Consider the following 16,631-nt stretch of genomic DNA (forward strand, 5'->3'; position numbering starts at 1 on the left):
AAATAGCATATGAGCAACCTATAAAAAAATTTAAAAAAATATGTAAAAAATATATATATATTACCCAAACTATGTTAACTACGCAGAGGTCTAGCTTTTTCAGTATGTGTTTGATGGGGACTTTGTCATTCAAACCACTGCCACTGTCAGCTCTTAATTTAATGATCCAGCGGGTTTCATTTGTTTCTGTCCTATTTTTAACATCTCCACATCTCCCATCCAGTCTGTTTTTTCCATAACTAGGAAGTGAAATTTGTTTGTTTCCCCTTTATGAATAACATGTTTAGCTAAGGCATTAGTGGTGGTTCTAGTATTGATATCATATATATGTTCCCTTATCCTATCACGTAGTCTCCAATCAGTCTTGCCCACATAGAATGAGCCACAGCTGATGCAGTGGGCTAACTAGACCACATTTGTAGTGTCACAAGTGCTTTCAGCATTAAATGTGAATGTCCTATCAAAATCTGGATGATAGAACTGTCCTGTTGGATTTATGTATTCATAAAAGTTACACCTATTACAGGGACTAGTACCCATTTCCAAACTCAATATTTCACTGAGTATCCTTGCCCGTTGAATAACATAACCTTCTTTTCAGGGATTTTATATTTTTATATGTGAAACTCAGATTATTACCAACAACTCCTAGTATCTTTTCATCAGCTGCTAGAATGGGCCAAAACTTCTTGTATATATTAGTGGCTGTTCTAACATTAGTTGAGAAATAAACAGGTAATCTCACTATGTTGTGCTTATTATTGCCTCGCATTTGAACTTTCATCCACCCAGTTATATCAGAGAAATAGGGATGTGCCTTCTCTGTTCTTTTTTTCTTGACCTCTTGAATAATACGCCTAACTTTGTGCATGTGATATATCCCCTGCTTAAAAATCTATGCTCCAGTTCTTCTATTTCTGTCACAAAAAACCCTCATCCTTTTGACATAACCTGGAAATTCTCATAGCTTATCCTCTTACTATATTATCAAATGCTTCTCATAGCTTGTCCTCTTACTATATTATCAAATGCATGTGGGGGATGTATACTACTTCTATGTAATAAGTTATTTCTGTGACATGTTTTCCTATGCACTTTTGGCCTATTCTAGCAGCTGATGAAAAGATACTAGGAATTGTTGGTAATAATCTGACTTTCACATATAAAAATATGAAACCCTGAAAAGGTTATGTTATTCAATGTGCTGGAATACTCAGCGAAATAGAGTTTGGAATGGGTACTAGTCCCTGTAATAGGTGCAACTTTTGTGAATACATAAATCCAACAGGACAGTTCTAGCATCCAGATTTTTATAGGGCATTCACATTTAATGTTGCAGCCACTTGTGACACTACCAATGTGACTTATACTATGTCGGCAAGACTGATCAGAGAGTATGTGATTGGATAAGGGAACATATATATGATATCAATACTAGAACCACCACTAATGCCTTAGCTAAACATGTTATTCATAAAGGGGACACACACAAATTTCACTTCCTAGTTATGGAAAAAACAGACTGGATGGGAGATGTTAAAATAGGACAGAAACAAATGAAACCCACTGGATCATTAAATTAAGAGCTGACAGTGACAATGGTTTGAATGACAAAGTCCCCATCAAACCCATATTGAAAGCTAGACCTCTGCTTAGATAATACAGTTTTAATAGGATGTTAAAAAATGTGTGTATACTGGTGTGGTAGCAGGGTAATGTATATCTTTTTTTTTACATCATTTTTTTTATTTTTATAGGTTGTTTATATGCAATTTACACATTGCATAGATCCATAAACTGAAGAGGTAGTGTGGTTATAGCTACATATTTCATTATATAGCCTTGAATGTAACTAGTCTTCGTATACTCATTTAGTACTAGCTGTTTCTGCAGTAGCAATGATGGTGTTCCTTTAAATGTGCAACAAGCAGTCTGGAAGGTAGCGCAGTTGAATGTTAAGCACTGTATTTAAGGGATGAAGGTTTCTGACTAATAGTATCTTCTGAAGAAGCAGTCTGTGTAAGTGTGAACGCGCTTGTGTTTGGATTCCATTCAAGACGTTTTACTTTTATAACTGCTGGCCATAGTTTTATTCTTCTCCACTTTATGCTTTTCCTGTTGGTTGTCTTGTGGAGCAGGCTATTTATCCGGTGTATCTTTGTGCTGTGGATTTATATTAGTTATTGTTCTCATCTTCTGCAGTTGTTGGTAAAAGTATGCCTGATCTGTATATAAAACTAAAGGGACTAAAAACATTTTTTTGCTTATATATTTCTATTTGTATACATAATCTATAGCTTCAGTTTGTCAGTCTAAAGCTTCACTTTCTCCGTTTTTTTATTAATTTTTATTTAGTCTCTTCCAACAATAGAATTATTTTTAATCTACACACATAAATACTTCATCTTACCATGTTCCCATAAACATGGGTAATGTTGAACCAATTCATGTATGGATCCATAGTTTACTGCTATAGCTTTTGTTTTGTCTTTTCAGGATATAAAATTAGTGAAGATTTGAAACTGTCTCAAAATGTTCCATAACACTGCAAATTCCTTTTCTGGATTTATCAAGTACAAAATGTTGTCTGTAAAAAAAATCTCTTTTTTTTTTTGATTGTCTTATCATTTGTATCTTTGAATTTTTGTGTCCCACTTTTGTCTGCGGGTTGCTCTAAATACAAAGCAACTAAATGGGAAAAAGGGCATCCCTGCCTGGTTCTTCTGTTTAAACACAGCTTGTTGGAGAGGAACCCTCCCACCTTAATTCACTCCTCTGACCCTTGAAATATCCCCCTAATTAACCAAATTATTCGTTAAGTAATGCAAATGTTACTATTGCTCTACTCATAAAGTCCCAGCCGACTCTACTGAATGCTTTCTCTGCGTCAAGCCTCACCAAAAGTAGTGGCATTTTCTTACACTCAGCTTCTCTTCAAATGTTTACTTGTAAACGCAATCCATAAAAAAAAGGTTTACCCATGGAAGTGGAAAATATTTTCTTTTTGGGCTATTTCGAAAGGCATAGACCATTTATTTATCAGCCCTCATGTATTCTATATTGGAATTTCGGTCTGAACTTTTCCACAGTGGCTCTGGTTTTTTCCACTGTCACGGTGTAAATCGCTTCAGTTTCTAAGTTCCACATAGGTCAGAGTGACACTGCTATATCATCTGTAAAAGTTTCCAAAGCCTTCATGAGGGGAACATTCTGTCTGCTTCCTCCAGAGACCAGGTACCTCCATGGGATGTCAGTATTTTGCTCCAGGCATTAACTCAATACCCTTTAAACCAGCTGCAACAGTAGACTTGGAATTTCTTGTTTAGAAGACAATTTTTCTTGTGGCTGTTAACATCAGCCAAGCAAATTTCAGAATTACAAGCCCTTTCTTGCAAACCCCCTTACCTATTTTTTTCACAGAGGTTCCTTAAGGACTAATGCATGTTTCCTACCTAAGGTGGCATCTCAGGCAAATGTAAATCAATTAATCAACCTACTAATTTTTTCCAAAATGTTCAAACAAGAGAATACATTCTACCCATGTTGGATGTCCATTACCGACTTAGATTCTACCCTCACAGAACAAAGCACTTAAGGAGTTCAGACCAATTATTCATTGCATTTTCTAGAGCTAAATTGGGCAAAGCAGTCTCTAAGGTAACACTTTCATGATGGTTATCAGATTTTGTATATGCAAAAAAGGGTTTATCCCTGCAAACAAAACCCAAAGCTCATTCCACAAGGGCAATAGCCACATCTACAGCCTTTGTGAATAGCTCCCTGTTGGTGATATTTGTGCTGCTGCAACTTGGTCAACAGTTCACACATTTGTCTTGCTATAAACTGGATGTACAATCTAGACCATATCCCTCCTTTACCCAAACAGCTATCGAAGAATTAAAATCAAGGCCACTGGTTCAGACCCAAAATACTGTATTCTGTAGTGCCTCGGTACAAGACCTTCAAGGAGTTACCTTTCCTCCTTTAGTTCCACCATTCTCAGGAACATCCTTCCTGGATACCACCCAGGTAATAACTACTTGGGAATTTGTGCAGACTAGACACCAAATTAATGCAGGTTTTCCTACCAGCAGACAAAGTGCAAAGCCTAACCAGTTACTTCCTTTCCCTTCTTCCTGTTCAGTTTTGTACTGCAGAGGAGATCTCCGAACACTGGGGTTCATGACAGCAACCAGCCTCATGTTCCCCTTTTCCAGACTCTGTGTGTGTGTGTGTGTGTGTGTGTGTCTTTCGGCTTTTCCCGGTTAGGGGTCGCCACAGCGGAACTCCGGTCCGCTAATGATTGGCAGTAGAGTTTTACATGCTGGCTTGCCGGGCCTAATGCACAACCTTCAACGAAGGAACGCCCATTCACGCATGTCGTCACACAGTAGATGCTTTAACTGAGAATCGAACGGGCAACGTCTAACTGTGAGGCGACAAATCCATTGATAACTGAAATCCTCTGAGTCCCAACATTCTCGTCTTCTGGACTCACAAGCTTCTCTCCTGTTTTGCCTAAAGAAGGAAATCCTGTGGTAGATATTACAGATTAAGCTCAACTCGGGTGTGCACTTCAAACTGCAAACACCGCAACAGGAGCTGCACACAAATGCATTAGATGATGCATGGAGAGTATGGACGAGCATCCTGAGAGTTCAGGAACAGTAGTAGAATTTATCAGTCTGAAGGAGATGAGGGCACTAAAACAGGTCCTGCAGATCTTCTCCCATTATTGGGAACCAGCTCCATTAAGAGTGTTTACAGACAACACAGTGGTCATGTGGTACATAGACAGTGGGGCAACAAATCATACAGACTCTATGGTCTGGCTCTTTTGGCTTGAGAGCAGGCCACAGAAGCAAACTGCTTTGTCCAAGTGGTTTGTATTCCCTCATAGGATAATGTCCTGTCAAACATCCTAAGCAGATCAAGGGAAGGCCCCCACTAATGGCTGCTGAACAGGGAGAGCATAGTCCACAAATAGGGGTGCCGCAGATAGATCTGTATGCTTTCATCAGCAATGAACAACTTCTGTTTTTTTTTTGTTACCAGGACCTTCTTTCCTCAAGCTTGGACAATTGACAGTCTTTTCCTTGGAAATGGAGGTTTTTATTTCCCTTCCCTCCACTTTCTCTTCTTCCAGGTGTCTTAATAAAGATCCAAAGAGGATACAGAAAGATCTTACTGGTGACTCTCTATTGGCCAAGGCAGTATTGGTTCCGCCCTGTCATATATCCTAGGCAAGGGCCATCATCAGAAGCTTCCCTCCACAGTGGACTTGCTCTCACAACAGAAGGTCTCACTGCTTCATCCCAATATGTCATCCCTCAACCTGACATTATGGATGATAGGATTCTTATCCCTTTTAGACACCAATTTTTTGAGGACATGCTTAAGGTTCTGCAGGAGACTAGAAAATGAGAACAAGGAAATCTTACAGCAAAATGGAAAATATTTACTATATGGGGTCCAGCTAAAACAGACACAGTACAGGCTAATACCCCAGTGGTCCTCTCTTATTTATGTGAGCTTTTGATATCTGGCCTAGCATATTCATCTATTAAGCTACATATTTCAGCCATATCTGCTTCCTACCTCTGGATCCTCCTCTTCTGGCCAAACTAGAGGTAAAACAGTCTTAAAAGGTGTACTCCAGCTGAAACCTCAAAGGAAATCTAGTCTGCCTGCTTTAGTATCTCAATGTCATGCTGGAAAATTTCACTGTTCCCTCATTTCAAAGCAGCAGCCTCTGCCTCTATCAAATTCTGTACTTTGAAAACCATTCTTCTGGTAGCTCTCAGCTCTCCCAGACAAGTTCCCAAACTAGAGGCCCTTCCTCCCTTCCTTATTTTTCACAAGCATAGTGTGTCTTCTTGGGCCAGTGGTGAATGAACTGTATCTTAATTCAGCCATAAATCTGCCCACCTTTTATTCCACGAAACAAGGGAGAAAGTATTCTACATTCTCTTGCTGTTCATAGATAACTCGGATTCTATCTAGATAAAACTAAAGATATCCACAAGTTGGACCACCTGTGTGTCTCTTTCCAGGATTCCAAGCTAGGGAACCTAGTTTCTAAGCAAACTATTAACTTGATTTTCAAATCCATTACCTTTTGTTATACTCAGCATGGCAAAATCCTTGCCTTCTCCAGCAAAAGCACATTCTGCTAGAGCAGTGTCATTATTTGGAACCTTCTACAGTGGGATTGACTCTAGAATGATTTTGCAAGCAGCTGTTGGTCTTTGTTGCATACCTTTACCAAACATTACTGAGTGGATGCATTTTTACAGTCACCAGGTCAGTCCTGTCTGGGTTACTGGACAATTCTATTTCTCATCCAAGCACCCTTTACTCCTCATAAGCTTTGGGAGTCACCCAGCAGTTTGAAATACTACAACAGATAGTATAGTTGTGTATGAACTTAACACAACACTAGACATTCTACTGATGATCACTGTTACAGTATCCCACCACTGTACTTTTGCTTCTCCCCACTTAACTGACCAATTTGTTTCATTTCTCAGGCCTCTACAGGCTTACTGGCTTGGAGATGGTCTGAGGATTTATGCTGATATGTCCGCTTATGTAACCTTATGCCCATGGGCTTATGTCATAACTTAGACATATTTGGTCAATGGAAGGTTTTGACTTTGGTACCCTAGCCGGATGTCCCAATAGTCTGGAATACTAACGCATCTACAGTTATGGTAAGTTCTTATACGTTTGTACTATTCTAAAGTGCATCACTTTGAGGTTCTTAACTTTTTATTCTAATATAAAAAAGAATGCCCCACGTGATGTGATTGCAGTTGGAAAAATCATGACAAGTAGAGACTGCCTTTTTTTTCTTTCTTTTAAATACTGATGGCTATCATAACTCCTAGAGTTGCAGCATCATGACCCATTGATAGTTAAAGAATCTCCTGGCTGTTATCTGTACCAGTTGCCTGCCAGTGATGGAGGTAGGTCCTGTGCAGGAAGGCATTGGAGAATTTATCCAAAGATCTTTGGCAGAAGCATGAAAAATATAAGTTAAGGATTACAGATCCCAGGTCTGAGATGTCAAGGCCTGCCTTTGCTCTGAATTCCAGTGCTCCCATTATGAAACCCACTCCTCTCACAGTAAGCTCCACATTGTAGATTGGTTCTTCCTTTAGCCTGGGGTCATTTTCCCAGTCTTATTTGGCAGTCCAGTACAAAGATAAGCAAGACAATGACCCATTCTTATATGCTAGCCTTATTTTTCAGTTCCCACTTTAGCTTGCTGACATTGTGAGCCAGTATTCTGTTAATGGTACATTAAGAGATCTGTGAAGTCCCTTGGTTATATGTCTGGGTCTAAACTTTGGTCTGGTGGCACAGCTCCTCTCATTCCCCCCCTTTTGAATTGATTGCGAAGTAGTGAAGGTTGAGCCTTTATGCAGAGAACCCTTTTATCATGTTATTTGGGCCTTTGAACTTCACTGTTACTGTACTGGACTTGGTTCAGTGTGTGGCACCTAACTGCTGCAAAGCATGATGTAGCAGTTAGGAGGCATCAGGTCCAGGCAGCAGCTTTGAAGATTGCTTCAGAGTCACACTCCTGGTCAACCTGTCATGCAGTCACCACCTGCTAAGGAAGAGCGTGTTAGGAATATCTAGTGGGATGTGGCAGTCTCAGTCTCTCTCAGCCAGAATCATCTGTTGTACTAAAATCTTAGGAGGAGATCTCTGTTGTAGAAACTATTAAACTGTCGTATACTGAATATAAAGTCTGAACACCTTGAAGTGATTTAACAGCTCTAAAAAGAAGTCCATGCTTCAGTGTAAATGACAGCACTAGCTAAGTCATGGTTCTCCTCCTGTTAATAGATGAGAATATTTTTTGAAAAGATGCAAAGTTGCAAATGTAGCACAGCTAATTAACATGATGTAAGGCACCTCAGAACCAGAATAGACTGGAAAATAACCAGATATATTTATGAGAAGAATCTTTAAATTGTACTAGATGTCTAAGCTAACCCTTTAATATCCAAAATGTAGGGATCCTTTTGATAAGTTTGTAGGCTCCATAAAAGCACTGTTTTTCTTATCCCCCTCACAGTTGTCCAAATGCTTACTTTGGTTATGCAGACATATAAATCTGGGTTATTATTCCACTGGAAGCAGGTATTAAAGATCCAGGCAGTTTTGAAAATGTACAGACTCTCATAGGTTCATAGATTAGTACTAAGCTAACTGCCCTTTCGAGCCATTTTAAGCTTAGCCAATTATCCCTTGTGAGACTCAAACCCTGCACCTTGTGTTTGTAATCAAATACCTTAATTATTAGGCCACCCTCCCAACCCTTGCTGTCCAGGAAAAGAGTGGACAAATGCTGATGTTCTGAAACCTCTGCTTGCAACAGAGAAAATCGGACCCTTGTACTGGTCATTGCCAGAATGGTCATTTCTCCTTGTGGGCCACATTGAAATGAGCTGTTGTGTTATTTTCAGCTGCCCAATAGAGGTTTCAGAACATCAGCACTTGGCCACTCTTTTCCTGGACAGCAGTTCCAATACCTTGAAGAGGATTGGCAAAGGCACATGTTCTTTTGCCATCCTTAGCATCCAGGCACTTAACTACTCTTCTCGGGGCTTACACAGTTCTGCCTCCCCACCCCCAACACTGGGGGGAGGGAAGTGGCTGTGAAAATTCTCAGTTCAGCATCAGAGATAGGAATCTATTTGATAGAAAAGATTTGCCCAGGTTGGTCCCCTACATCCATAACACTGCCTTGCTCAGTCTGTTGTCATTCTTCGAGGAGCTTTGTCAGGCTATCAGCAGCAGGGCTGTCTTGATGAAGCCTCCAAATCATTGAGGACCAGCAAAGGAAAGGAGCAACATTATCCATTGTGAAAGGGCTGTACAGTTTTATTCCTGTAAGCTCATGCAGGAGCAACTGAGGTGCAGTGTTAAACATCAGCCTCTGCCCCCAGCAGGTGGCCCTGCACTAAAGTTCTTGAAGAAGATTCCATCACAGATGGCTAACTGCCATTTTTAATTGGCAATCATGCTCGAGTAGGAAGGTGGTCATCCAAGTTTGCACCATTTTGGAGTACCATTAACAAGGCAATTGGGTCTTGGACATCCTAAAGAAAAGCTGTACCTTGGGCCTGCTGAGTACCTTCCATCTTTTTGTCCTCTGAAGAACAAGGTGTCATATTACTTGGTGCAGTTTCACTCCTTCCTGGACATGGGGCTTAACAACAAGATGACTGTAGCAACAATGAATAAATGAACTTGTGTTTCCATTTCTTCACATTCCCCAAGAAATTGTAAGGGGAGAGAGCTAGCATTTCTAACACCATCTTATTCAGATGCATTACTAGGTAGTCACATTCCAAACAGTGGTACTACTGCGTCTGGGTTGCTTCTGTAGAAAAGGACATAGATGTGACCTACGATACCTGGGAAGTGTAAAGGCTTTAGTATACAGGCTGGATATTTTGCTATCCTCAGCAGGGTATCCCAAGAGTGAAGAAGTAGGACATCTGCTGTTATGGTAAGATCTTACACAACTGTACTATCAAAGAACTTCAAGTTTGTTTACGATATAAATAGGTCATGTTGGAGGGACAGGTATATGTCTCTGAGAATTCACATTGTCTGGAACAGGCTTTCCATCCATGTGATGCATAGCCCTTCCCTAACCTTATTTAAGTGTAACATGGACCAGTGGATGGGAAACTGGAAGTTTACCCCTGGTCTGGCACCTATTTCTGTAGTAGACAGAGGCAGTAGTTAAGTCATGCTCTAGCAAACCGGTACCGCCTTAAATAACCTCTGAAGCACATTTGGGTTGCATGGCTAAGCTTGTAAAGGCCCCAGTGGTCGTGAGCCTCGTATATACCCTTGAACTTATGTGGTTTTAGGTAAGAATAATAGTAATAGGATTTATTCTCATCTGATAAATATAACCACCACAAACATGCTAGTAGTTATAATGCAGTTCAATGTTTGTCTGTTCCTGTGACATTTGTGTATATTAATATTGTATTAACATGATAAATTTTAAAAACAAAAATTAGATTTGAAATACTGGTTGTTTTCTATATACCTGTTTTTACTGTAGAGAGAGAGTTATTGATGGAGCCAGTAGCAGCAAGGTGATATAATGGGAAGATAAAGCTATATCTCATTATGACTTAGTTGCTTAAAAAGTACTGTGTGTTGATAAAATTTTACTGAACTTGTAAATAAACAAGACTTTGTACAGTTTCAAAGCATAAGAAATTTCATTATACAGAATACAGTATTTTGTTGTAACATGGTCTAAAAGCTTTCTTACTCTTAAAATACATTGCATCGGATACAATAAATGAGTTAGCATCTACACCCAAGCTATTAAATTATTCAGAAGTGTGATAGATTCTAAATCTGTTCTTAAAGAGTCTTATTGTGGTTGTTTGCAAACATCTTTTCCTAATTAATCTGAATCATGCCGATGTTGAAGCTTAAATTAGCATCTGAACACTACTACGTCTCCTTCGTGGCAAACCTTTACATTAAGATATATTTTTTAACTCCTTAGAAAATAGAACAAAAACTTAAAGAAGGGAAATTGCTATGTATTTCACAGTTTTGAGCAATCTTTCATCAGATAACGGTGCATTAACTGTATAGTGTTAACCTAGTGCATCTATTCCATCATGTGCTCCAGATGAAATTTCTCTCCCCTGGAGCTTATTGATGACTGAGAAAATTAATAACAAAGAATTGGACAAAATACTTCTCCAACTTTTTCTGTATTTATAGGTCTTGTAACCGTACTTTATGATAAAGGAGATAATACCATATAATATAATTAATTTTAAATTTGGGACAAAAATTGCAATAACCTTGTCAAATAATTACTGATGCCTCACTTTGTAGTGCTTAAAGTTTTTTTCTTCTATTTCCCCTGTGCTTTCTGACCACCATCAAGCCCTGGACTGCAAAGCAGGTGGACTGTATCAATTTCCCCGATACTAGGGACATATCTAGTACAGTACATTACTATTGGTGAGGGTAGTGGGAGCTATCTAGAATACTTGTTATGCTGTTAGCCATGAGGCTTGCGTGTGGTCCAGCAACATCCTTACAAGTACTGATGTTTTCATAGGCCCTAACCTATCCCCCTAGTGGTGATGTGAGCATCCCATCACAAGTACTACCTATGGCCCTCTTTATGTGTACTTCTGCTCCTTTGTACATGCTGTTAGAGGCTTCCACCACCAGCTTAAGTAGCTGCTGCCCATATCCTTCTCTGTTCTGGTTCCCTCCTCATGCAAGCCTCCTTTTACATTGGAGTAGTTGAGCCAGCTAGCTGGGAAAGCACTGCACCATCTCTCTACTAGGCTACTGTAGAGCAATGGCCATTATTCGAACTCTAGTCATACGGGTCGCAGTCAGTGCTTTATCCCTCAGTGCTACAGATTGTTAAATAAGTTGAATAAGGTTTTGGAGAATATGCTGTATTCTGTTTTGTATTATTATTATTAGACTCTATGAGTTATTGACTAATATAATTAGTAATAGAATTAATATTTAGAGAGCTTTTAGTTTTAAAGGAATGTTTTCAGTGTTTAGAGAAGAATTTTAATACATTTTGAGTACTAGAAATATGATTTTTCAAATGTTTTATGTGCAGATTTGTATATTACATTTTAAGCTGAACCAGATAGAGTAAAAAAATAATAAAAATATAAGGAAGAAAAAATACCCTTGGCATTTCAGCAGTACTGTATAGAGGATGAAGTGAGAAGGAAAACAGAAAAGGAGGCTCAGTAGAATGTTGACTGCCCATACAGGGCAGATTGGAAAGGCTTAATGCCATCCAGTTAAGCATTGGTGTGAAATTAATGGCTTCTGAATTCACAGCAACAGTTCTGTTTTACTCATGTGCTGCAGCTAACAAATGCAAAGCTTAAGCCCAGTTTTGAAGATGGTATGCTATTCGAAGTCCTTCTATTGTTATGCAGTCTGAGAGATGTTGCTGTTTGCAGTTAAATACTAGTATAAGTGCAGTTGGCTGCATAGCACTCATAGCCTGTCCCTCTAGCATAGCGATTGTCTGCTTATTAATGTATTGTTTGATTGTTCTTTGCATGATGAAATGCATTGCCTTCTAACTTATTCTTCCTCTTTACCCAGAGTATTTATGAACCGGGAAAGCGCCATTGGTTAAAAGTGAAGAAGGATTACCTCAATGAAGGGGCCATGGCTGACACTGCTGACTTGGTGGTACTGGGAGCTTTTTATGGATCAGGAAATAAAGGTTAGTGTGTGTGTGTGTGTGTGTGTGTGTGTGTGTGTGCGCATTCACAATTGCTCACTTGTATGTTTAGCTATTCGTTATTTGGAATGAAACAATGATAAAAAGTCATGTACGATGCCTTATTTTTAGTAGCATAACCATTTGTTGTAAATATGAAGTTATTAAACATCCATCCTGTATCTTTACTTTGGGTATGTTTGCAAACATTGCTTTCTTTGAATGTCTGAAACTAGGGACAGTTGCTGAACAGTAATGATGGAAAAGTGTTAAGGGTAATTTAGCAGAGTTTCTGTCATAGACTTCCAGTGGGAGGAGATCTGCAGAGTGACAAAAAATGTAGTGTGATCATTTTGTTTAACAGAACCCAAACTATAACAGTGTCCTGAGGGGAGACATTTAAGACCTCTGTAGAGGATCTGGGTTTGGGAGTATTTATTGTAGTATGTTTAGTAACTGTAGCATTGTCATTTGTGTGTTGCTAAAGCAAATTATACTGTGATGCATTGTGCAACAAACTACCTGTGGGAAAAGTTACACTAGAGGATGACTGTAATGGTGAGGGATGAAGGTTGAAGCCATAGGAGTTGGCTTGCTCTCTCTTCTGGAAATGAGAGCCATAAGAGCATCAGGTTTGAAAATATGGCTCTTTAAGGTAAAGGTAGAGAATTAAACAATGCATATGCCTCATTGCTGGGGTTTAGAGTATAAATTAAGTGATATTTGTGTATGGTATTGCTGAGAGGAAGGTGCGGGATCTGGTGCTTGTTTCAAGGAGATGGATGCTTATATATTGGGACATGAAGAAGGTAAATGAAGTGAGTATTGGTAATGTTTGAGCATATAGGTAGTGTACTGCTCAGGTCAGTGGCACAGAGAAAATATAAGTGACACTGTGCAGTTAGTTTTTACCAACAAATCTGATATATAATTCAGTGAAAGTAATATTTTCCAGGGTGTTTTGCAACTTTTTTCCTCCATTACAATGCATTCAGTGTGTGTGTATTTGAGTTTTTCCTCCATATTTCCATATTGTTTGCACTTGTAGTGGGTATAATGACCTACTATTCCACCAAATACTGCAGTGAAATATCTGTATCTAAGAAGCAGAGATCTGGCTGTCTGGTTATATAAGAGATGTATGGACTGTAAAACTAAAATTGGTGCATACAGATTGGTTCCCACCTGCCATGCAAAACTATTCTGTGAATTAGTAAGCATTCATTGCTGTCTTCCATTCTTCCTGTTGCACTTTGTTGTGAAAGGCAGTGGCACCCAGTAACTGTCCCTTTTTACATGTGATGTGCCCTACAAGTGAAATGTGTAGTGAGACATTTATATAAGATCCAAGTATTACAACTTTTAGGTAGGATAGAAACATTTTATATTACATATTTTATCAAAGGGATTTTTCTAAAGAACAATCACATTTCATGGTGTAATTAACTGACAAACTGCCTGTTTGTACAATTCATATAATTCAGAGTAATTGTAAAAAAAAAAAAAAAAAACTTGAAATGAGCTACAGTTCACATCTTCTAAGGTTAAGCCATACTGCAGGTCTGACTTCAATCATGTTCCCAGCCCATAGCCAGCCAGACCCCTCTCATAGAGTGCAGTTCCACTAAAGAGTCTTTCATTTATGCATGTTATCCACTCTATCCAGTTCAGAGTCATGTCAAGGAAATTGAGATTCCAAACTTATGTAAACAGCATCCCTTTTTTGGACTTGCAAGATGGCCGAACACTGAGCAGCAGTTTGATTAACACTCTCCTGGTGTAAAAATAGAGAAATAGTTAAAGAAGCCAGTGCAAGTTATCAGTTTAGGCAAATTCAGATATTGGGTAGTAATTAACACTGCCTGGATACCAGCACAGATGAATACTGCTGAAAGTTAGAGAAACTTTATCAGAAAGGAAGAAGACAAAGCTCTGGCTGGAAGATCCTTGCAGTTGTTCAGCACAAAGCAGTTCACAGTTCAGGTTTTTTTTACCCCTGTGTCATCCTACATCATTCTGTCCATATCGAGTTTGCCATCTACTCCACAGCCTCCAGGACGTCCTCCGATATTAGCTGGGGTCAGTCCCTGAGCTTAAGTGTGTCCTAAGAGGCTCAGCCATCAGCATTTCCCCCACTGTCCTGAGAGTCTCAGCCATCACTATTTCCCTGTGGTGGGAGAGGTTTCTGGTATGCCATACCCACTATGGCCCATCCTGTGGTGCTTAGTGGAAGCATCTGTAAATGGGCATGAAGTGAGACACATTGTAGCATATTGCCCTGCCTCCATAGCAGCTCAGCCATATCCACCCACCCACCACCAGAACTATGCCATCCCAGCGCACATCCTGTCTCCACCAGGGATCATCTTGAGAGGCGCCCTCATTACCATCCACACTTCTTAGATGGTAAATCCCATCCTTCCCTGCTGCTCAATCAGTCATCAGAGCCACAAAACAAGCGCAGATCACCTGGGCCATAATTAGGGCTTTTTGCTCCTTGTCACTGGAATGGCTTGAGTTTCAGTTTTAGTATAGGAGACTGCTTCCAGTAATTTACAGGAAAATTAACCAAATGCACTCAGAGGTATTTAAAATAAGCAAGTCACTGGAAAAATGTATAAAGTCAGATGTCAAAAGGCTGAAAAAAATAGAAGAAGCTTTAAGTAGCTGTACAGATGAGATGATTTATCTGCAGAAATCAGAGGATGAAGCAGAGGAAAGACTGACTGAGTTTGACAATTCTCCAGAAGAACTGTTTCAAAAAAAAGAGTTAGAAGCTGGAGCCCACAGAGAAAACCTTAGATTTTATGCTGTACCACAGAAACTAGAAGAAATTGACTGTACTAATTTAATGAAAGTACAGATAAGCAGCTAGACTGGTATACAGCAGGATTTGTAATGTTCCGGACTTGGATACAAGAAAGAAGGCAAAACCTGATGTTCATCGTGCATTACAGCTGCAGTAATCACATATGGGTTTTCAGCCGTCAGGCGGTACTGCAGCTGTAATAGCCCTCGAACATCTACATTTATGGTAGGTACAAAACTGTACTTTTTAGTGAAGATGCATTCATACCAGCAGTAAAAGCTGCTCCTGATAAAACCATGAAGGAAAGAAGACAAAAATGGTAAAAATCGGGGACACCACAGCGTTAGCGGAAAATGATTATTCGCTATATAGTAGGCAGAAGAGAAGTTTATTCTGATAATCGGGATGTCAGGAGTAGCTGTGAGATTCAATTTGCTGTATACATCTGTCTTCACCATATTTTTTTTATCCTGAATAATCACATTCCTTGTTGGATTTAGAACAGCCAAGTAGGCAATAAAGTTTAACCAGCAGACTGAAGGTTTCTCTCCTTCTTAATCTAGTGACAGTAGCAAAAGCCCATAGACAGACTTTGCTAGTGAAATCATTTCTGTTGTTCAAAAGGAAGAAGGTTTAGCAACTGAAAAAAAACACAGGAGCAGATTAGAAGAGTTAGGATCACCTTGGTCTTGATCCAAGAACGTGTGTTAGGAGGACGGATGTTCAGGAAGAAGACCAGTAATAGTGTGAACTTAGTGAATAAATGTGAAAAGTGGGAAACATCCATTACATTAGATGATGTTTAGACACATGGACTGTTGTTTTCAAGAAGAGGTGGCTGTAAAAGACTGTGTTAAAATGGTGGGAGGACTCTGGTGTGTAAACCCTACTTTTCATTAACATTTTGAAGGACACTGAAGAAACTGAAAAAGTAACTGCAAGTAAAGTTTGTTCATATTAGTAAGTTTTGGTTCTTATTAATATTTGTGTGAAATGTATACCTGTTAACCTCTTAGTGTCAGAAATCAGGACAAAGCCTGACAAAATGGGGGACAAAGGCCCAAAAAATAGGGTCAGATTTTAAATATTGCTCTTATAAACATAGTAGAGTAACAGGGTTTGTGTTGACGTCCATTTTCTGAATAAATTGAAGTCTGAAACTCAAATGTATGTCATTCTTTAGGAATAATCCTCAGAGCATTTCAGTGATTTGTCAGAAAACCACACCTTTTATGAGAAACGGACCAAAAATATGAGGCATAAATGTGGACATTCTGCGAAAATCTGTACAGTTGAGAGGTATGGAAATATAATGAAAGTTATGTTATATTGTAAAGCAATTCTGTGTAGTATTTTGTCGTAACATGTTTTAAATATGAGGTAGGGAGTTTTATCAGTGCTTTCTTTGTATGTCCATAATCTTAAAGTAAGTAAGTGTGTTTTCTGTGTTGTAATGATCCATAGTTTTCACAGTAACAAGATAAAGGCTGAAATGAAATAAGTTAAATGTAATGTGATGTTCATCATACTGATCACTGCTGA

At 39.1% G+C, this 16,631-nt stretch overlaps 1 protein-coding gene across 1 annotated transcript in view; it reads left to right on the plus strand.

Annotated features, from left to right (window-relative positions):
- Positions 1-16,631, plus strand: part of LIG3 (DNA ligase 3) — a 1,243,614-nt gene that overhangs the window by 639,919 nt on the left and 587,064 nt on the right. Inside the window, exon 15 of the mRNA XM_044058542.1 lies at positions 12,160-12,283. Coding sequence (XP_043914477.1) covers positions 12,160-12,283 — 124 coding nt within the window. The remainder of the gene's footprint in view (positions 1-12,159; positions 12,284-16,631) is intronic.

Source organism: Protopterus annectens, chromosome 16.part0, assembly GCF_019279795.1.
Source record: "Protopterus annectens isolate FY-2018-M chromosome 16.part0, PAN1.0, whole genome shotgun sequence".
NCBI classification, from domain to species: Eukaryota; Metazoa; Chordata; order Ceratodontiformes; family Protopteridae; genus Protopterus; species Protopterus annectens.